This window comes from Rhinolophus hipposideros, assembly GCF_964194185.1.
Source record: "Rhinolophus hipposideros genome assembly, chromosome: 13".
Classification (NCBI taxonomy): Eukaryota; Metazoa; Chordata; class Mammalia; order Chiroptera; family Rhinolophidae; genus Rhinolophus; species Rhinolophus hipposideros.
The window spans coordinates 59,107,352-59,130,618 of NC_138059.1; the positions used below are offsets into that span (position 1 = coordinate 59,107,352).

The 23,267-nt window shown below is 36.2% G+C and overlaps 1 protein-coding gene across 4 annotated transcripts in view; it reads left to right on the forward strand.

Annotated features, from left to right (window-relative positions):
* Positions 1-23,267, forward strand: part of NKAIN3 (sodium/potassium transporting ATPase interacting 3) — a 547,012-nt gene that overhangs the window by 386,736 nt on the left and 137,009 nt on the right. For all 4 annotated transcript variants that reach the window (XM_081070859.1, XM_081070861.1, XM_081070862.1 and 1 more), the window contains exon 4: positions 7,057-7,254. In XM_081070859.1, the coding sequence (XP_080926985.1) occupies positions 7,057-7,254 (198 nt within the window). The remainder of the gene's footprint in view (positions 1-7,056; positions 7,255-23,267) is intronic.

Below are 23,267 nucleotides of genomic sequence, written 5' to 3' on the forward strand. Positions count from 1 at the left end.
TGCTACCACCTTTCTCCATGTCAGCATACCTGTGACAATAACCACCTAACTGGCTTCCACTTTTTTTTTAATTCAAGTTTATTGGGGTGACAATTGTTAGTACAGTTAAATAGGTTTCAGGAGTCCAATTCTGTAATACATCATCTATATATCACATTCTGTGTTCACCACAACATGGATGGATCTTGAGATTATTATGCTAAGCGAAATAAGTCAGAAACAGAAAAAGTTGAGAACCATCTGATTTCACGGATATGTGGTATATAGAACTGAAAACAACAAAGGAACCAGAAAAACAAATGAAGAAACAAAAACTCATAGACACAGACACAGTTGAGTGGTTACCAGAGGGGGTGGGGGGAAGGGGTGGTAGATGAGGGTAAAAGGGATCAAATATATGGTGATGGAAGGAGAACTGGCTTCCACTTTTAACCCCATCAAATTCATTTTCTATACAATTATTAAAATGATCCTTTAAAAAATACACTGTGATATCAATATTTGAAGTTCTAGACTTTGAATAAACTCCAGACTCTTTATTGTTCATTTCCTATGTCTTCATCCTCTTTCTTACACCACGCTTATCCTCAGCTCAGCTTCACTCCAGCTATATAGGCCTTCAGTCTGTCCCTGCAATATTTAAATCTCTTTGCTATCTCATGTTCTTTCCACTTGCAGTTCTCTTCGCACATAACATTCTTTCCTCAAATCTTCACATGTTTAGTTCTTTCGCATCTCACAGGACGTAGCCCGAACATTAACTCTCAGAGAAGCCTTCTCTGACCACCTTGTATAAAGGAATCCCATTCCTCATCCTACTTGTTTTCTGTCACATCATTTTCTTTATATTAATTTTTGCAATGTATAAGTATTTTTGTCTACCTGTTCATTTTAGTATCAGTCTTCTCCACTAGAATATATGTTTTACGAGGGCTGGGATAGTATCTCTTACGTTCCCTCTTAAATCCCAATGCATAGCTCATATTAGAAACTCTGTCAATATCTGTTGAATAAATGAATGGAGTACAGCATTAGGAATAGAGACAGTGGAAATGTAATAGCTGTGGGCGATGTCAGAGGGATAGTGGATGGGGGGAGGGAGATTATCACTGTGTGAGGGATAGAAATGATAAATGTCTAACTATTACATTGTCTTGTGCACCTGAAATTATTAATAAATAAATAAATAATGAATGAATGAATGAATGAATGAATGAGACTTCATTGCTTCCTGGAGTGATTCAATCTAGGGAATTAAGCCCCACAATGCAGACAAAAAGCTTGATCACTTTTAGCTTGCCTCTGACCTATGATCAATGGTAGAGAATTGAAAAACCTCAGTAATACCAGGTTGTAAAGATGAGAAACAGGAAACCAGACTGATCAGTGGCCACTCCTCACTCAGACTGGTGTTCTTTATATTCAACACCAACGACTCAGGCCTAAATTATTATGACTTATTCATGGCTTACAGAACTTTCATGGGCTTAAGAAAGCAAGAGCAAACAAACACTTCCCAATGGAAGCTTGAATGCTCTTTAAGCCTATCTGTAACCACTGCTTTTAATGTAGGAAAATAAAATTGTTGATATATTTGAACTGGTGCTAAATCTTTGTATTACGGGCTCCAAACCCTTAAAACTCACTACAAAGCACTGTTTGTCCTATATTATATAGATTTACAGAACTCTCTGAAATGCTTACTGCTTCGGTGAAAAGACAGTAATTAGAAATATGAGAAAATTGTTTTAACTTTTCTAATTCATATTCTGAGATGAATAAGTATTTCAAAAGAAGTTTCAACTGACATGAATTCTATTATATAAATATAAACCCAAAGCTAACTCTAAAATTAAGCAAAATGTATTTTCTTAAATACAGGTGAACTTCTCTCCAAGGTCACATTTTCACTTCCAGATGGGCTGGCTTATAATAAAAGAAAGTAGATAGCAATATAAAAATGAATTGAATGACTCTTAGAGCCACAGCTAAGGAGAAAGGTAAAGAAATAAATATTAAGAGTAGTTGGGACTCCATTTTTAGAAATAGAGAGGGTTAGCTAAAGTTAAATTAGACACATGCCAAAAAAGAAGATGATTAAAAAGAACAAAGAAGAAGAATACATAAAAGAGAGACTAGCTCCTTGATTAATGAGAAATTACATAGTGGTATACTATAAAAGAAATGAATACTGACATTTTTTAGTATGTGAGCTCATTCCAATACTGTGGCTACTCACTATGAGTAGAATGTATGTGACAGTTAATGAACATTTCAAAGAATTCTAGAAATTCTTTTTTTTTCCATTACAGTATTTGAAGGTAATGGGAACAAGTTTGTAATTCACACTAATGAGATGAAAGAACTTTTAAACATTTACTATTTACTTGAATAGATATTAGGGGGAAAGCAGATATTCTGGAGTAATTTTCATCTAAGTCATAACTGGATGAGTGTGAGCAGGTACAGCTAACATCTGGTTCTCTACATATTGAGTCTTGTTTTCCTTGACCACCCTTAAAGCCAGGATCCTGTGTTCTCACTACCCTGACTCCCAAACTTCATGGAAAAAAAAAACAAACGTCAAATCCTCTCTTCTTAGTTCCTTCAAGTCCTTGTAATCCACTTTTTCACTCCCAATGCTCTCTTGGCATTGCTTTTTGTAAGGTCGCCTTTGTCCCCACCAATCAGCAAATTTAATGGTCTTTTTTTAGGTGGCTTTGAGTCTTTTCATTTCAACTTCCCTGAAATTCTCTCTTCTGTTGGCCTTGACACACTCTGTCTCTCCTGGCTGTCCTCACACCTTCCAAGCCCTTCTGCTTTTGTTTCATGTTTCTCTTTTCCTCTTCTTTGCTTGCTTTCTTCTTCCTTGTTCTACATACTGTCCCTTGGTAATCACATACACTTGCATAAATACAAATACCACTAAAATCTAAAGAAAATGGCAGGGACATCAGTTGTCAATTTCTTAACCATGGTGTGCTTAAATCAACCCACAATAAGCCTAATTCCAAGTCTAATTCCAAGAAGTGGAAGGGAAATGACATTTGAGCTAATAAAAATTAGTTTTACGAGTACTTTTTTGATCTGTGGTTAAGTATTAACCCATGTACTTCCCAATTGCATTCTTTGATATGGTAATGAAAAGCTCCCACAAAATAAATAATCTTTTGTATTTATTTACATATTTTTTTTATAAAAAATGTATAAAAAATGTAGTTTTCTGTATTATATTTCCTCTGATCTGTCTCATATACAAAATTGTATTATCATATGTTAAGGTTTTTTTAAATGTTAGAAATCTAGCTATTAATGGGTATAGAAATCAGATACAAACTTGTGATACAATTCTATACCAAATTTAAGTAACAAGGTTGAACTTTAAGTAGAATTTGATGCTATTGCGTGGGGGGGTGGGAAGAGGGGTAGTTTCCTCCCTATCCTCCCTGGTTCTTTTGACTGGTCTAATTCAAATGACACAAGACAGATTAACAGAAGAAAACACATTCAATTCATACATATGGAGGTCTCACAGAAATGGGACCTAAAGAAATGACCAAAGCAGGCAGCTTTCATACTTTTTAGACAAAGAAGCAATACATTTCTGAGGAATTGACAAGACAAAGAAAAATAAGCTTGAATGATTAGTAAAGACTCTAAAGAAAAAAGCAGAGTTTGGGTTTAGGGTAGTAAATTTGTAAAGAAGTAACAAGATTTGTTTATATGGGCTTCTGGGCCCTGAATTCCCTGTCTGTGGTGATAAGGAAGTTTCTGTGCCTCCTCATACAGGGAGGGTACCTTTCACATGTGAGATTTATTTCCTGCTTTCAGGGGACAGAGAAGAGGGTCAGAGTGTTCTTCTTGCACCAACTCTTTTTCAAGAAACTTTAATTCAAAATAATCAGCATGCCACTTTTGGGGTGACCTGCTCTGAGCCCCAACACTATTGATGTTCTCATTCAAATTTTAATACAGTCATTGCAAAGAATAGTGCAGTTTATAAATATAGTGCCAACAAATTAAGTGAGAACTACACTGATTTTATGAGTGTAACAAATATGTGTCATCGGTTCATAAATTTTCTTTTTTTTCCTTTGTATAATATTTTAGTCAGTCATATTGAAAGGAACTTAGAATTTTGAAATAGAAATTACTATAAATTTTGAGATTATGCGAGTTCATACTGAACCTAATGAACTCCATTAAAATGAGAAATAATAGTTCTTCTGTAGTCATCAAGACTAACTGTGAGAGATTAAATTTGATGGCCAGGAAAGGAGGCAGTTAGTGTGCAGTTTGCCTGCAGGTAAATTGCCTTGTGTTAAACTGAATTCACTAGCTAAAGCAATTATTTTTCTATAATAGTCTCTCTTCAGAGGGTTACTGCAAATGGCTCATGTAGCAAGCCAACAACCCCCTCCTCCAAAAAGTAACTTAAAATGTTTTATTATCAATAAAGTGCTGTAACTGTGAAGGTAACTGAATGATACATGTAGCAAACCACCAAAAAAAAAAAAAAAAAGGTAAAATGTTTTATTATTAATATAATCTGAGGCCTACTTATAATGGTACTTTGAATTCCTGAGTTGGGGAAAATCTAAAACTGTAGAGTAACTTTGCCTACTGACATGAACTGGAAATGTTCCTAGCCTCATGATCCATGTGCATATTTGCAGAGACTAAACAGAGAGGGTTTCCCTACTGTCCTTACTCAGACAGCTCTCACACTGGTTATTTTCAGTCCCAGCCAAGTTCAAAGGCTTTGCATTTCACACCAGCTTCCCCCGTGTTTTCAGAGTTCCAAACTCTACTTCTCTATTTCTGGCACTTACAAGCATCCTACACCACTGCTGTGGGGACTGTCCTCAGTCCACTGAGGTGGGCATGATCATCATTTGTATTGCCCAAGCATTGGGCAGCCCCTGGGCCTCCGGACAAAGACTCTATATAGCGTCCACTCCAACCTGTCCCTCTGGAACTAGTGGCAACAGAACTTGCTCGAAGTGGTGGCTGTGAAATCAACAAAAGTCGACCATGTTCCTGTGTCTTACATCATCCCTACAGGTCTAGTGTCCTGGTCTGTGGGCCTCTTTGCCTCTCTCCATCATCACACTTCCTCCTTCCAGCTCTGCATGGGCAGGAAGCTGCAATCTTTAGTTTATTTGGGAGTTTAGAGCCTGGTTCCTCATCTATTCTTTTCAAGCTATTTTTATGACAAAAACGTTATGATCTTAGTCCGTCATGGCTGACACCCCACAAATACTAAAGAGCATCTCTTGAGGATTAAACACCTGGGCTGTTGTCTCTGCTAAGAACTCTGGAAGCTTACTTTGATACGTGTTTGCTAAAGATTGCCTTCTTTGTTCTTTTGGTCTGGCTGTGTGAAATTTTCTGGAAACAACTGAGGAGGAAGGACCTAGGTCCCTTCAAGGTACACGTATTGTAAGGAATTGTAAGGGGTTGGGAGGGCATACACAGTAGGTAATGGGATAGTACCAGGTCATAGCTAAAAGTACAAACTGCGTACGACCAAATTCTGGGTCTACCACTAAGTAGGCAATTTATTTAATTCATTCATTAACTGAATTGGGCAATTTATTTTACCTCTCAGTGACTTCCTTTTCTCACTTGTATTAATTAGTTTCTTATGGCTGCTCTATCTATAACAAATGACTACAAATCTTGTGTCTTAAAGAGTAGAAATTTGGGCCAGCCCGGTGGCTCAGGCAATTGGAGCTCCGTGCTCCTAACGCTGAAGGCTGCAGGTTCAATTCCCACACGGGCCAGTGGGCTCTCAACCACAAGGTTGCCGGTTCTACTCCCTCTAAGAGATGGTAGGCTGTGCCCCCTACAACTAACAACTGCAACTGGACCTGGAGCTGAGCTGCGCCCTCCACAACTAAGACTGAAAGGACAACAACTTGACTTGGAAAAAGTCCTGGAAGTACACACTGTTCCCCAATAAAGTCCTGTTCCTGTTCCCCAATAAAATCTTTAAAAAAAAAAAAAAAAAGAATAGAAATGTATTCTCTCAGAGTTCTGGAGGCCCGAAGTCTGAAATCAGTTTCACTGGGCTGAGAGCAAGGCGTTGGCAGGGCCGTCCTCCCTCTGGGGCTTTAGGGGACAATCCTTTCTTATCTCTTCCAGCTGGTTGTTTTCAGCTGGAAGAGATAATGTGGCTGGCAACATTCCCGGGCATGTGGCCACATCACTCCAATCTCTGCTTCCATGGCCACATTGCTTTTCCTCTTCTTTCTTATATCTAATCTCTCTCTCATAAAAATTGTGTGATTGCCTTAGGACACACTCAGATAATCCAGATTAACCTCCTATCTTGTGATCCTTAACACAGTAACATCTGGAAAGTCTTTTATGGCCATAGAAGGTAAAGTTCACAGGTTCTAGGGAGTAGGATTTGTGTGTGTTTTTGGAGGACTATTACTCAAACTACTGTAAATTGGGTTAATAATAATATATACTCATACATGAAAATTATAATATATGAAAAGTGCTTAGAAAAATGTCTAGCACTCAATAAATGTGAGCCCATGGTGGTGATGTCAATGATGATGATGAAACAACAAGAAAAGTCAGACTAAAAAGTTTCAAAATGACCTAAAATAAACTTTAAAATGAACATAGATAGAGGGTGTCATCTTTGGATTCTTGATGTGTGCTAACCTTAAAATACCGTGTTTCCCCAAAAATAAGACGGGGTCTTATATTAATTTTTGCTCCAAAAGACGCATTAGGACTTATGTTCAAGGGATGTCATCCTGAAAAATCATGCTAGGCCTTATTTTCCGGTTAAGTCTTATTTTTAGGGAAACATGGTATTATTCAAAGGATTCTGTTGCTACGTTTAACAGGCATTACCCCATAGGTTAGGCATAGCATACCAAGAGCCATTTTTTATTTTGTCTTTCGTAACTTTTCACCTGAAATTTAAAACATTTCAACAATTTCAGGCATCCTGAATCCTCCGTAAGGTGAAAAATCAAAGATACGGTGTGATATGATTGTCTCTTTTTGTTCCCTTGTCTCCTGCCCATCTAGGATACAGACCTAATGACATTCAACATTTCTGTACACCGGTCATGGTGGCGGGAACACGGGCCTGGTTGTGTCCGGAGAGTGCTGCCTCCGTCAGCCCACGGCATGATGGACGATTTCACATATGTCTCCGTCACAGGCTGCATCGTGGACTTCCAATACCTGGAGGTTATCCACAGCGCCCTCCAAATACTGCTCTCTGTAAGTACCACATCCATATTCTTGTCTGATCAGAACTCTGTTTTATTGACGTGTTATATATGAACCTTCCATCGACACCCACCCGATAGATAATGCCGTCAGTAACCACATGGAGAACATCCTTTGAACAATAGAAATAGCAGCAATTATGTGAACATTAGTTATACTTAATGGCAGGTTACATCTTCTTCCAATTGGTATCCAGACACTTCGTTTTTAGAATAAGTTAATTGCTGTAATTTCTAACTTGAGATACAGTCCACCCCATTCAATGAAAGAGTATCCCTTTCCCAGGACTGGTGCATTGGCCATTAACTATCTTGCGCTCTTCTACTTACTTTCCTACTACTTCTCCTTCTAATGCATTCTTTTACTAATGCACACTAGTTCAGAGAGAGAAGCATGGAAATGTGTCCAATGGTTTGATTAATCTATTATAATAAACTTCATATTTCAAAAAATTATTTCTTAAGAAAAATTCCTGCAGAGTCTTACATATTTTAGTGCCTAAAATTTGGTGTCAGGATGTAGTTCCATATAGAGCAAGAGAGAGGAAATGGCTTGATTGGTCCATAGTAGGTATGTGTGCTTGGAATTTCTTAAAGGTAATTGTTTCCACCAGACTATCCCACTCACAGTTTGATCACAGTATGGAATGGAATTAATTTAAGATATATACCATCATCAAGAATACTGTTTCTTTGCGATCCAGCAAGTACTTGGCATTCTGTTTGCATCAATACACAATAAAGCCATTCTCTTTTTAATTGAAATTATTGGGATGACAATGATTAGTAAGATTACATAGGTTTTAAATGTACAATTCTGTAATACATCATCTATATATCACACTGTGTACTCACTACCCAGAGTCAGTTCTCCTTTCATCACCATATATTTGATTCCTTTTACCCTCATCTACCACCTCCTCCCCCCTTACCCTCTGGTAACCACTAAATGGTTGTCTGTGTCCATGAGTTTTTGTTTATTTGTTTGTCTTGTTCTTTTGTTGTTTTCAGTTTTATATCCCTCATATAAGTGAAGTCATATAGCTCTCGACTTTTTTTGACTTATTTCGCTCAGCATAATAATCTCAAGATCCATCCATGTTGATATAAATGGCAGTATTTCATCTTTTCTTGTGGCAGAGTAATATTCCACTGTATATGTATACCATATCTTCTTTATCTAATCATGTATCGAAGGACACTTTGGTTGTTCCCATGTCTTGGCCACTGTAAAAAATGCTGCAATGAACACTGGAGCACATATATCTTTACGGATCAGTGTTTTCAGATTTTTTGGATAGATACCCAGGAGAGGGATTGCTGGGCAATATGGTAATTCAATTCTTAATTTTTTTGAGGAACCTCCACACTGACTTCCATAGCAGCTACACCAATCTGCATTCCCACCAATAGTGTATGAGGGTTCCTTGTTCTCCACAGCCTCTCCATCACTTGTTACTATTTGTCTTGTTGATGATAGCCATTCTGACTGGGGTGAGGTGGTATCTCATTGTGGTTTTTATTTACATTTCCCTAATAGCTGGTGAAACTGAACATTTTTTCATGTATCTGTTTTTGGGAGAAGTTTCTCTTCGTGTCCTCTGCCCATTTTTAATTGGACTGTTTGTTGTTTCCTGGTGTTTTTTGTTTTTGTTTTTTTTGTTTTTGTTTTTGTTATTGTTTTTTATTTTTCTATTTTTTTGTCATTTCTTGTTGAACTGGATGAGTTCCTTATGTATTTTGGATATTAGTCCCTTTCAGAGGCATTGTTTGCAAATATCTTCTCTCATTTAGTTGGTTGTCTCTTTGTTTTGTTTCTTTCACTCTGCAGACGCTTTTATTTTGATATAATACCATTCATTTATTTTAGTTTTTACTTCCCTTGCTTTTGAAGTCAAATTCATAAAATCCTCTTTGAACCCAAGGTCCATAAGTTTAGTACCTATGTTTTCTTCTTAACCATGCTTTTCACATAAACTCAACGACTTCAGACCTTCTGTCCAACTGGTTAAAGTCAGAACATGAGGTGCAGTCTCAATAATAAATGATTAGATGACAGAAATGAAGGAAGCATATGTCAGTAAATAATGTACCTTGGAATTATTTCTAGAAAGAACCGTGAAAAATCCTTGCTGTCACTTACGCTATTAATTATCTACTGCTGTGTAACAAAGTACTCCAAACTGAAATTACTTAAAACAATATCAGTTTATTACTTAGAGTTCTGTAGGTCAGGAATTTGGGCAAGGCTCAGCTAGGTAGTTTCTCTGCTCCACATGATATTGGCTAATGTCACTCATGTGAAACTTTTAACCGGGAGATCAGCTGGAGCTGGAATATCCAAGAAGGCCTCACTCGTATGTCTGGTGAGTGAGGCCTCATCTGAGACACATTCTCCTCCACATGGCTTCTCTTTTTGCGGAACACTTGACAGGCTTTCTGACAGCAAGCCACCTGAACTGGGAGAGGAGAAGCCCCCCATGCAAGCGTTTATCAAGCCTCTACAGGCATGCCTCATTTTATTGCACTTCACTTTATTGCACTTGGCAGATATTGCTTCTTTTTTTTTTTTTTTGGACAAATTGAAGGTTTGTGGCAACCCTACATCGAACAAGTTTATTGGCACCATTTTTCCAACAGGCTCAGATGATGGTTAGCATATTTTAGCAGTAAAATATTTTTTTAATTAATGTGCATTGTATTTGTATACATAATTCTACTGCACAATTAATAGATGACAGTATAGTGTAAACATAACTTTCATATGCACTGGGAAACCAAAAATATTGTGTGACTTGCCTTATTGCGATATTCGCTTCATTGCAGTGGTCTAGACAGAACCGCCAATGGCTCTGAGGTATGCTTGTACTTGGGTAATGCTTACTATTGCCCCATTGGCTACAAGCCCTCCTGTGACTGATATGACCAAGCCCAGAGTCATGTTGGGAGGGAGATATAGAAAAGTGAGAATATTAAGAAGCACGGCTCATTTGGGGTCACCAAAGTAGCAGTCTTATCTCACTTACTTAATATGTTAATTATTGTTCTTTAACCTGCATATGTCAAGTTTTAAGATAGTGTTTTAGAGCACATTTCAATTATAATTTTTTTAGAAAGACTGAAGATTAGAATTTTTAAAAATCAAAGACCTTTTATTGTTTTTGTTTAGTGAAAGCCAAATTTGACACTGAATTTAAAGGAGGTTGTGCCTCAATGCTAAGGAATTTTCTTTCAGAGATATAACGGGAATCTGCTTATCCTTGGTTTGTGTAATCATTTCTACAAGTATAAATATAATATACTATCATTTGTCAGTATATTCTCATCAGTCTTTCCCTATTCTCTGGTCTGTCTTTAATCTTCTAGCAGGTACACTGTTGCAATATATACACACATATAGTGTGTACACACACACACACAGGCGGTCTGACAATTAAGTTCACGAACTTTGTTGCAACGATGTTACTAACTTTTATTGATATCAGAGGGATTATTCATTATGAATTTATACCAACTGAACACACAATTACCAAGTTTACTATTTGGAAGTGCTGAAAAGGCTGCGTGAAAAAGTCAGATGATCTGAACTTTTCACCAACAATTCACGGCTCTTGCATCACGACAATGCACCAGCTCACAGGGCACTGTCTGTGAGGGAGTTTTTAGCCAGTAAACAAATCACTGTATTGGAACACCCTCCCTACTCACCTGATCTGGCCCCCAATGACTTCTTTCTTTACCCGAAGATAAAGGAAATATTGAAAGGAAGACATTTTGATGACATTCAGGACATCAAAGTTAATACGATGACAGCTCTGATGGCAATTCCAGAAAAGGAATTCCAAAATTGCTTTGAAAGGTGAACTAGGCTCTGGCATCAGTGCATAGCTTCCCAAGGGGAGGACTTCGAAGATGACCATAGTGATATTCAGCAATGAGGCATGTAGCACTTTTTTTCTAGTAATTGTCAGATCCCATGTGTGTATCTTTGTATTAAAAAAATGTGGAGACAAATTTTCTCTTAAAATTTTATAAAACTTAAGCATGTGTAAACATACACTATTAAAGACATAATGTAACACTTTAAACTATGTCAACATGATTATTAGCTAGATAGCAATCACTGCGTGAATTTTTAAGAACATATATAAAACCTGGGAAGGAATTTATGATTTGAATAAGCAGTCAAGAAAAACAGGTAAGATATGTGAAAAAAAAAAAAAAGGATGTACAGTTACATGTATGCTTTCCTCCAAAATGTTTTTAAATGTTGTATCACATTTTCAATAATATCATTTAATCATCATATGATTTGTATAGAAGAGTGGAAGAGATGTTATGGTTATTTTTCTTAGATTATTAAACATTCCCAAATCTCATAATGCTTATTGGATGATTGGAGACACTCTTCACTCTTAGTTATTGCTACACATTCCATTTTAGAGGAATGACAGTTCTGAGGTCAGCAAGTCAATAAATGCATTTTATGCCCTGTTTTAATTTTTTAGGATTAGTTATTTGTAAACAGGTCCATACACTCATGTCAATTATTAAGCAACATGCATATTATATTTTAAAGGAGTTCATTTTTATAACTAGCTGACAAATCTTAATCTCCTAACCTGGAAGTGATCTTTAAAACTCTTGTTATCTATCTCTCTTTGGAGCTAATTTTATATTAGCTCCATATATACAATATATGGCCTTGAATCCTCACTGTCAAGATATTCTCCTTTATATCGACAAGTCTCATTCTTTCATGTCTTTGGAGGTTGTCACCCTGCTCAGAGCTGGGGATCAGAGTGCTCAGAGAACTGATTTACCCTCATGCCCATGTTCTTTGCCTCACATCTACCTAGTCACATAAACTTTCACCACTGTTCTCTGTTTTTCATATCAAATACATCCAGTTTAAAGATAAATTAAATCTCATATTCAGCAGAGAAGGGTGAAAGGTACCATTAGACCATAAGGTATCCTGTGGCATCTTTATCCAAAAGACTGTATGGGTATCTGTTCCATCTTCTTAGGGTAAGTGGCATAGTGACAGGAGCAGATAATACTATCGCTAATGCAGTAACATGTTCTCACACCATGTAAGAATGCAGGTCAAAATTATATGCTTTTAAAATAAGTTCCAATTGCTAGCAAGTGTATCCCTACAAAAGCATAAATATAATTATAAGTGGACTTCTTTTGGTTTGATTTCTATGTTAACATTTGCATTTATTTAACAACCTGTTCATATGTGCTTGAAGTTCCTCTGAGTGTTTTGCAAATTTGAACTCACTTAATCCCACGTACACCCACTTTTTGGGTACCCCAAAAAGTACCCAAGAAGTAGGTAGTATTTTATAAATCTGAATACTGAAACACAGAGCAGTTAAGTAATTTGCCCAAAATTACACAGCTTGGAAGTGAGTGAAGCTGGACCTCAAGCCCACGCCGATGGACTCCAGAGTGCATGGTCTTAACCACTTTGTTGAACTTTCTCGTGACATTGGAAAGAGAAACTCCAATTTCCTACAGCCCTTTGCTGAGATCAGTGGCAAATTGTTTCAGAGCTCGAAGGCTAAAACTCCTCTGTTGTGTTGAGGGTTTTTACGTGGCAGCTCCAGTATTTGAAAGTAATAGAGAGCAATTAATAATTATCCAATAGCTTAAGTATTCATGGAGTGAATAGTTCAAAATGTTTCCTTTCACCCTTGAAGACGTCTCCTAACCACCTTTTCTTGTTAAAAAAAAAAAAAAAAATGGAGGATTTCAACACTTGTAAAATGCTAAGTACATCACATTCCTTTTCTTCTTGCTTGCTTTCTGGGGCTTTCTAGATGCTAGTAAGAGGAAGGAAATCATGGTCAACCTCTTCTGCCCTAAATTCTTCCCAGAGTCATCCTTTTCCCAGAGAATTCACTTTTATATGAAATCAATGATTTCTGCCTATACCAAATACTGAAAAATTTCTAAGTGCTACCTAGAAGTATTAAATATTTAGATCAGTTACTCCCTGTACACCATCCCTGGTCTTTGTATTCAATTCCATCCTCGGAAAACTGAATCAACAGTTTAAAGTTTTATAAAGGAGTCATTATTGGACCATCAAAATGCTAAGAAGAGTGTTTGATTATGGGGGAAGAATTACCAAGTCAGCAATACTGAGAAGCCTTTGGAAGACATATTTGTGTCCAGATTATATCTGGTCAGTAAAATTGTTTGGGTTTGAAAGTGTTTGGTGAACTGTGATTTTAAGTCATTTCTTTCTCAGTATTCTCGTCTATGCAGTGTATTCTCTTTATCTTTAAAATGTGCCTTACAGTTGTGTTTTCTTAGTTTTTTTATCTAATAGTTTTCTAATAGACTTATTTATCTAATAAATCTAATAGTTTCAGGTGTACAAAACAATGCAATAGTTAGACATTTCGCCTCTCACAAAGTAATAACATGCAGTTTTAAAGGCTTTATTGAGATGCAATTCACACATCGTGCAATTCACCCATTTAAAATGTACAATTTGTGCTCGCTTCGGCAGCACATGTACTAAAGTGTACAATTCAATAGTTTTCAGTATATTCACAGATAATCATCACAGTCAATTTTAGAACATCGTCATCACCTGAAAAAGAAATCTGTACCCTTTAGCTATCACTATTTAACCCCTCTTCCTCCCCAACCTTAAGCAACAATTAATCTATTTTATTTCTCTATAAATTTGCCTATTTTAGACATTCCATATAAATGAAATCATATAATATGTGGATTTTCGTGTCTGGCTTCTGTCACTCTGCATGTTTTATCAAGGTTCACTCATGTAGCATGTATCAGGTCTTCATTCCTTTTAATGGCTGAATAATATTTTATAATATATTTACTTTTAATACTTTTGTCTGTTATAGATGCATGTACAATATTCAGCAAAATTCTCAGAACTATCAAATGTATAAAGCCCTCACCTGCCCACTGATAAAACCCTAAGTGGAATTTAGGCAATCTACCATATATTTTGTCTACATATAGATCCCTGCTTTGAAAACATCTGGATTACAGATAGCTATTCTAAGCTCTTATATAGATCTTTGGTCTTATGTAAAGCTAACACTCACAACTGTCACTTGTACACAGCATCTCTGGGCTTTAACAACTTAAAAAATGTGAGCATTCAAAGTTCATATTCTTCTTATATCATAGCATTCTCATTAATAGTATACGTATAATTGGCTTTCAGTCTGTATGTTAATCAGTTACCACAGATATTTATGTCTCAAACCACAAATTCCATACCATTTCCCAACAACAGAATTAATTCTCCCAAGGCCCGGATGCTCATAATTATCCCATACATATTTACAAGTCTTCATAAATTATTACTGCCCTACTAGTTTCAAATAATCTGCTAAACATTGACTATTCAATGTAAAAGTGAGCTATGACATTTGGTAGACTTAAATACAATTTCATCAGAGAAATGCAAAGCGTAATTAGAAATCATATCTAGCACAAAAACCATTAATACAGAAAATATGAGCTATGTTTAATAATTAATCAAGACAAACATTGTGACTATAGACTTATGGAGATATTAGAAGCAAGAAAGCTAATTTTGTTGATGCTTTACTTAGGGTAATTTAATGTTATTCAGATACTGGCAGACATTTTGTCTTCTTCCCTAGGTAGGAATAATTATTAGGTTGAGAAAAAATAGCTTTCATAATAACAAGAATTAATCCAAAAACATTTATACTCTCCTTTTAACCAAATTTTGTATAAATTCTATAAAGAAAATCTTGTTAGGTCATTTTTTTTTATTATTCTTTCCAAATGAAAACATTCAGAAAAACATACTCAATAAGGGCCTTCTGTGTACAAAGCACTGTGCTAGGAGCTTTGGGGATGAGAGGATGGAATTAAACTAAACCAAGTGGAATTTGACATGACCCACCCCATAGTATCTTTCTGTCTACTAGAGGGTATATCCAATAGGCCATCAGAGTTCCGTAACCGGACAGAAAATGAGAGTTACATAACTAAGATTCTAAGTGCCTCCAGGGCTCATGGGAGGAAGCAGTATTCAGGGAAGCTATAATATTTAACTGTGGCCCAAAGAGTTTACTTTCAGAAGGGAACTTTTTTTAATGTATCAAACTTTTATATTTCAAGGACATCCTAAATGAGTTACTGGCGGGGTTACAGAAGCTTCCGTTCATGCCACCACAGTGAAAATTAAGAATTCTGAAAGTTAAAGCAATTATTACCTCTTTGGTTACAGAAAAAATATATATATTTTAAAACATGTCACAAATGGTTTTTTAAAAGCAGGCATTCAGCAGAGCAAAAACAAGCAGCAGGCTGACTGTCCTAACAGGAGGGGAGAGAAACTCCTTCTGGAGTTCACAGTCCCAGAAAATAGAGCTGCCTTGGCCAAAGAGAGGTTCACACATGGGTTTTGCTAGGTTCTTGTTACAAACTCGTCAAAGCCAAGCTGAAAGAAAACCAAGATTCATATTTCCCATGGATCTTGCAACAAAGAGCACTTTTCGTTACTTCTCACATGTGTTCCATACAGAAGGGACAGCACAAGCAGAGAAATAAAAATAAGAAACTAGGGGAAGAGTGAGTAGTTCCCTTTGGCTTAAGTAAAGAGTGAATGTGCAGAAGTAGCGACTTACTTGGAAAGAAAGGTTAATGGGGCTCTTGAATACCAAGTTAAGCCTCTGGGTCTTTACCCAAAGTGAAATAAAGAGCTATGTTCAGTTTATAAGCAGAAAAATGTCCTACACAGAACTCTGATTTCCAGAAGCTATTCTACTAGGCATGTGCAGGATGGATCAGATAAGCAGGAACACATATCAGGATATTCATATAATAGTCTGGGCCTATATACCCCCGAGTGTCCTTGGAATACCTATCTTATAAATTGAACTGCAAGCAGGATTCCAAGGTGACAAGTTTGACTGATGTCTTGTTATATCCACTCTTGGAGATTTACTATGTAAATTAGAATATTAAAGTCTCTGAGAGATCTTGCTGTTTAAAAAAAAAAACACAAACTCATGGAAATCAAATACTGAGGGGCTCTTCCAGATGAAAGGAGACTGAAGAAACACGACAACTAAATGAAACAGGTGATACTGGACCAACAAACACATTTGTAGGACAGTTGTGGAAAATCAAATATAGTCAATGGATTAGATAATAGTATTGTACCAATATTAATTTCCGGGGTTTATAATCGTCCTGTGGCCATGTAAGATACAAACATTTGAGGAAACTGGAGGTAGCATATACAGGAATTCTTTGAACTATTTTTTCAATAAGTCTGAAATTATTTCAAAATGAAACTTTAAAATATATTTTTTAATTTAAAAACATCCAAAATTCCCAAACAATTTTCTGAAGGAAGTAACTTGGGAAATACTGGTTAAAGAAAAGTTATGAAGTATCAGTGAGAATAGAAATCAGAGGATAGATCCAAAACAACATTCCTGAGACTTCAGAAGTAACTGTGAGTGGAGGTGGAGATACAAGCTCCGTTCAGGGAAGGCAGAGGTGTCTCCATCCATACAGCAGCTTGGGGAAAGACCCGGATGGACAGAGAGAACAAAAGAGTTCAGATTGGACACATGGTGAGTCTTGACTCCATTCTTGCTCTTAACATTTTTCAGGTGCATATTTATTTTTAAAACCTAATTACCTGTTTTTGATAAAGAACTGCCTTCTTACTCTTTCGATCGTTATAGCCTGCCCATTACAATGAGTGGCTGGGAAAGAGAAAATGGAGACAAAATTATCCAAACAAATTCACAAGAATCCAAAATGAATTTTTGAAAACATGGATGTAATTTTGTCTCCATAGTATTCAGAACTAAACTATAGCACTTGTTTTATTAAAGTCATTGGAATTCTCCACTTAAAATATGGTCTCTGGATATTTTAAGATGGCTCCTCAATTTCTAGTACTCTAGTATTATTACTAAAAACATGGTTGCTTGCATTCCTTTTTCTACAGCCTGTAAAACAGAGGTACAAAGTGATGTTTTAAAAATTTTACCAGGCAGTCAAACACATCCCCAGGCCAAATATCAGATGAAAAGTGAAAATAACGGGCTTATGACTACAGAGATTATTGTCTGAATTTTTAGCTTCCATATCAATGTTTATTTTCATGAAATGTTATTAATGTAATGCCTTACAAATTTAACTATACAGAACCTTCAGGGAATGGATTGTCCTGGAAATCTAAACATAAGGATTGGTTTTAAGTGTTGAAACTTTCTAAATTTTAACAGCGTTTAATTTAGTGAAGGCAGAGACCAATTGAATGCTCTTCATCAAGGGAGTCACATCATCACAAATGTGCTCAAGAAAGTTGAATGAGGTAATAGTCATCGTCTTGAGTTCAGGAGAAGATTTAGAGCTGGGAGGGCAACCATGCAGGCAAAAGAAAGATAATGAAGCCTGAGCTAGAATAGGGTGAGGGAGATGAAACTGTAGAGACAGATGGGAGAGGGATCAAATCAGAAGTCGGCCACTAAATAGATAAAAAGTAATGTAAAGCAAAATCCCAAAGTTAGTACTCAGATTTTGAGCCCAGGTGACAGGTAACATTTCAATAACATTCACAAAGGGAGAAATAATAAATAGAGGATTGTTGAGGGTAAACTTAAGTCATTTCATTTCATCTATCCCATGATAAACAATTGTAAAAGAGTTTAATTTTAACTTGAGGAAGAGATTTAAAAATGATCCTTGGCAATTAGAGAATTTTGGCTTATTTTCAATTTGTTTTTCCTATTTCTCCTAGTAGGTTTGTCCTAGCATACCATATATATGTATATGTATATGTGTGTGTGTGTGTGTGTGTGTATTATATATATGTATATATAATATACCTTTTTTTTTTTAGTCAGAAGAGCTTAGCAACATGCCTTGGACATAATAGGCTCTCAGTGTAATTGTATGTTGCATATTCACTTGTGAGACATTTAGGTATAGATAAGCAAAACTAAGCAAGTGAATTGTAGAGATTCAAAAGTCCTATGAAGAAAGTAAAACTGTGCCATGAAGGAGTATATTAAGGTGTGATATGCTCTCTATAATTTAAAATAGCATAACATATAAACAATGTGTTATATATGTATGTTAATTTTACTATACATGCTGGGGGAGGGGTTAGAGGTGGGTTCACTTCTAGTATCCTATTAAGGAGGGTAGTTCACATTTGAAAAACACTTCAGACACTCCTGGCTGCTTTGCATGTGCAGAACATGTGAGTCTAGGGAGCCCATTAGCCTACTCACTCTGGAATGGGGCTCTAGAGTTTGGGTTGCCATCAGCCCTTTGTTCAGAAACATGCAGATTCTGTTGCCTGCCTCCAACTCAAAGTATGATGCTTCTTACTACGAGAATATTGTCAGAAGCAGCTTTTCATATTCTCAGAAGGACAGAGAGGTGGGATTTCATTAAGCCTGCAAAACATCTTTTGTGTTCTTTGCAAATAACTATTAGTATATGTGTGGCAGAGTTTATACTAAGACTTGTTTGATTTCTGGTAGCAAGGTTGTGGGAGAGAAACACTTTGGCCCTTGACTTCCTCTAAATATCTACTTTAAAAAGGACTTGATTATAAGTGATCAGATTGGTTTAATCAATATTTATTAGAGGAGCTAGAGAAGACTTCTCTTTGGAAGTGGCATTTCAGCTGATATACAAATGAAGTCATTTAGAGTGGTGCTAAGAATATCCCAGAGGAAACAGAAAGAGTCACATGACTAGAGCTTAGAGAATAAGGAAGAGAGTGATGAAAGATGAAATCAGAAAAGTAAGTCGAGGTTGAAGAAGACATGGTACAGAATTTGAGTTGGATTATGAAACATTGAGAAGATGTTACTATGTTTCAATCAGAAGCATGGCATGCTCTACATTTAGGAAAGAAACACTGGAGCTGCTTGGAGAATGGATTGGAGCAGAATAAGAGTAGAAGAAAATGAACCATTGTGGGCTGTTCCAATAGACCACATGAGAGAAAATGGTGACTTGGACTTGGGTGGCAGCAGTAAAGATAAAAATGCCTAGACAATAGTTCTTACAGGAAGAGAAGTGACATGTGAGAAAAGGGAAGAAATTAGGATGGAGCTCAGGGTTTGGATTTGAGCAGTGGAGTAAATGATACAGCTGGTTATTGAGATGAGAGTCTGGGGATTTTGCTTCACTGGTAACTTTCATCTATTCTCAACATACAAAATAATAGCAATCAAACAGACTATTTTGTGTACTTTTAATGATTAGAGAAATGTTTCCAGCTATATCATGAAACTTACATGGCCTAAAAGAAATATCAGCTAGAATTAGAAGCAATGCCTTCTCAGATTGGAGAATCTTGCCATTCTAATGGTCAAAATTGATTTTGATTTCATAATGATTTAAAGCAATTAGTACTGTATCAGCAACTCACACTTAACTAAGAGTAAAACTGATAGCAAGAAAGCTATGGACAAGTGGTGTTTTTTTATTTAAATTAATGTAAATATCTCTTTCATTTAAAATTGATTTATATAAAATTCAAGCAAATATTTGTGATGCATAATTATTACTTTGTAGCAAAGATAATCAGGAAGTCAAACAGACAATGAAACATAAACAATTAAAATCTTCACAATACACAAAAACTTTAAATTAATCAGTTAAACTAATCCACATAAATCGAAAACTGTTGTAAGGATTGGCTGTAAACAATTTTAAAGCCAATTATAATAATAATTTAAAAAATCATAGCTGTCATTTACTGGGCATAGACTCTAGGGCTGACATCTTCCTTTGAAGTGTTATCTTGCATAATCTTTTAAAGAGTAACCGCAAACTAGGCTTTATTATGTCTAATTTACATACAATGAATACATATCTTGTCCAAGGTCCTGTAGTCAGTGTTTGGGGAGGGAAGATCAAACTTGGTTCTGATGTATCTCAAAATTACTGTGCTTGTTGAGGATACTTCGTTAATATAAAAAACAAAAGGCAATATGAATATAAATGTATCTTTTAGTATATTTTGTGGAAAGATATTAGAGCTCTAAAGAGTCAATTTTCAGAAGTTTTTCATCTATTTCACATTTTTGTGTAAGTCAAAATCTTCAAATTGTGACATTTCTGTATCCTACATGTATGGGACAGAGGAAAACAAATGCTATTCCAAATTATTCCCATTAATGGAACGAATCATCAAAATAAAAATTCAAACTACTAGATAAATTTTTAGGTGGGGCTATGGAAGACTTTTCTATGGTTACATGTGAGCATGAAACTATGCCAGGTCTGGGACTGCGTGACAAAAAAAAAAAAAAAATAGGGAAATCAGAGAGTGGGGATTCACTTTATAGAAAGATTTCAGTGTCTTAACCTACAACCCCTTCTCAATCTGTCAGTGTTTGATTCAGCCTCTGGAACTTGCAGGGTGATGGAAAGACCCTGCCTATGCACAGTTCACCTGCCTCTAATACAGAAATGCGCTCTCATTTGACTCCTTTTCTGGAATAGATGTGGTATATTCCATTTGGATTTTCTTTCCTGATTGTTGAGTCGGGATTAATATTGGTATAGAAACTACCAAGTAAGAAAGGAGGAATTAATAAAAATTAAACAACTTTCGTACGACAGGAAGTTAACAAATTGTCAACATATAACTATGTATGTTATACGTATATAGTTATGTATATTTACAGATGTATTTATTTATATATAGTTATATATACACATATTCAGCATATATATGTATATAACTATATATTTAATAAACTGTGACAGTTGCTAATGCAAATACAGGATCTTAACAGCAAAGCACAAAGTCAAAAATGTGTGATATATTATGAAATACGATTGTGAGAGATGGGTTGGATGGTAATCTACAAGTTTATTAGCCATGCTCTTTCTATGCCTAATACAAAACCTGGCTCCACCTCCTTCTCGTGTAGCTGTAGAGAAGGTAGAGACTTCTGCTTGAGACCTAGGAAGCTCTCTCTGCCCCATAAAGTATGACCTAGAGAGAAGCAGAAGTTAAGGTCATCTAGCAGGGATGCTTTCCCCTGCCCTGAATTCTGTTATGGGAAGTGGACTTTGGGCTGAGAAGAAAACAGTTGTCAAAAGGGAAGGGCAGTTCTCAGTCCATCTTCGGCAGACAACAGTCAGTTCAACGTGTTCCAACCAGGCTTTGTGAAAGCAGACTAGTTGTAACAATAGGTGAGATGGCTTCTTTGTCATTAGGGTCCTTAAAGAAGTATCAAGAAATAATTTCCTTTTAAAATTCAAAAATCCAAAAAATTAAGTAGAATGTTGCAGATTGCTACTTAAGTACGTCATGAAGATTTCAAGTTTCAAGTTGTTGACACCTGTTTTTATGATCAAATAGAATTAAATCTTCCAAGATAAAAAGTTGTGGCTTAACAATTACTGTCTGTGATTTTTAACATATTTAAAGTATTTTCATTGCAAAGGTGTAGGCATCCATGATAAATTAAGCCTGTTTAATTGACATTCTTTCATTTCAGGATACTGACACTCTTGAAAAACAAAACACATCTGTCTGTCCAAAACTAGCTCTTTTTCCATTTCTTATTGTTTTAACTTAGGTTTCCTCACTCATGCCTAGAATTCACATTTTAGTCTAGTGATTGAATAGAAATTGTTTTTTTCTAGGGAAAGTTAAAAGAGACAAATTCATACTAGGCACTAATTAGAGCATCCAAGTTTTGTGAACATAATAATATGCCCTGATTATCCAGACAAGTAAGAAGTAATAAATTGTGTGGTGATGAATCTAATTCAAAATATCAATAGGTGCTAAGGCACTTCAGTGCCCTTTTAATTCCCTGTTTGTCTGGTTTCCATTCCTATCAACATCCACAGATTAAAATCCTGTCTACATCATGCCCCAGACATTCAGTAAATTCAATTTATTCAACCCAGTTAATTCCATATGAAGAAAATATATATTCACCAATGAAATGACAAGCTAATTTTTCAAAAGAATTGATCGAAATAATCCCAGCCTACGAAAGTTTCACAGAGGCAATCTCCCAAGCCAGTGCTTCCATCTTATCTCATTATTCCTTCAATAAGTCATTGTCCTGCTTCTTTCCACTTAAAAATGTTCAGCATCCTATTGTTGCTTTCTTACCCCAGTGCAATGAACCTTCTTTATGTCATCAAATCCAAAATTTCCAAAACCTCATTGTCTCTAGCCTAGGGAATTAAAAGAGTTAAGGTGATTGTTCAAAACAGTTTAGAGATTTAGTCATCCTCTGAAAATTCTAATTTACACTTTTCCAGCCTCCCACCACAGAGTAGGGAAGCACTGAGATCCCCAGTCGTCTTTCTCTATGTGATAGATGGATCGTAAGGCATCCCCAATAACTCTTTCCCTCCAGTATTTATGCCATTGCCACCCTCCCCTTGAGTGTGGGCAGCACGTGGGACCTGCTTCTAACCAATGAAGTATGGCAACTATGGTGAAATGTCCATTTCATGGTACATTATACGCATAACAAAAGTGATGAGGTGTCACTTTTTATGTTGTATAAAACAAGAAGACTGCACATGTGCAGGAGACAGTCGAGGGGCACAGACTCTCTAATTATTCCCAGCTGGCTGGGTGGCTACACACATAAGAAAGAAAGACCTGGAGGGACGGGAGGAAATAAAGGTCAGGGAAGATTTGAAAATTGCCTGAATTTTTAATGTACTCCACAACTCACACATAGATAGACCAACAGAGGATAGAAGACGACTACTGTTAGATATTTAAACCCTCTAATCAATCACTGACCAACCACTAAGCTATGCAGATATAGTGGTGTACTCTAGGACCCCAGGAAAAAAAAATAGGTTTAAAAAAAAGAAATGAGCAGAGGTCTTAGCAGCCACATACCAAGATCAAACCCAGACAAGTTATTTAAAACAAAACGAAACAACAACCCACAGGAGGGAAATAAAAACAGAAGCCAGAGTTCCTACGATATA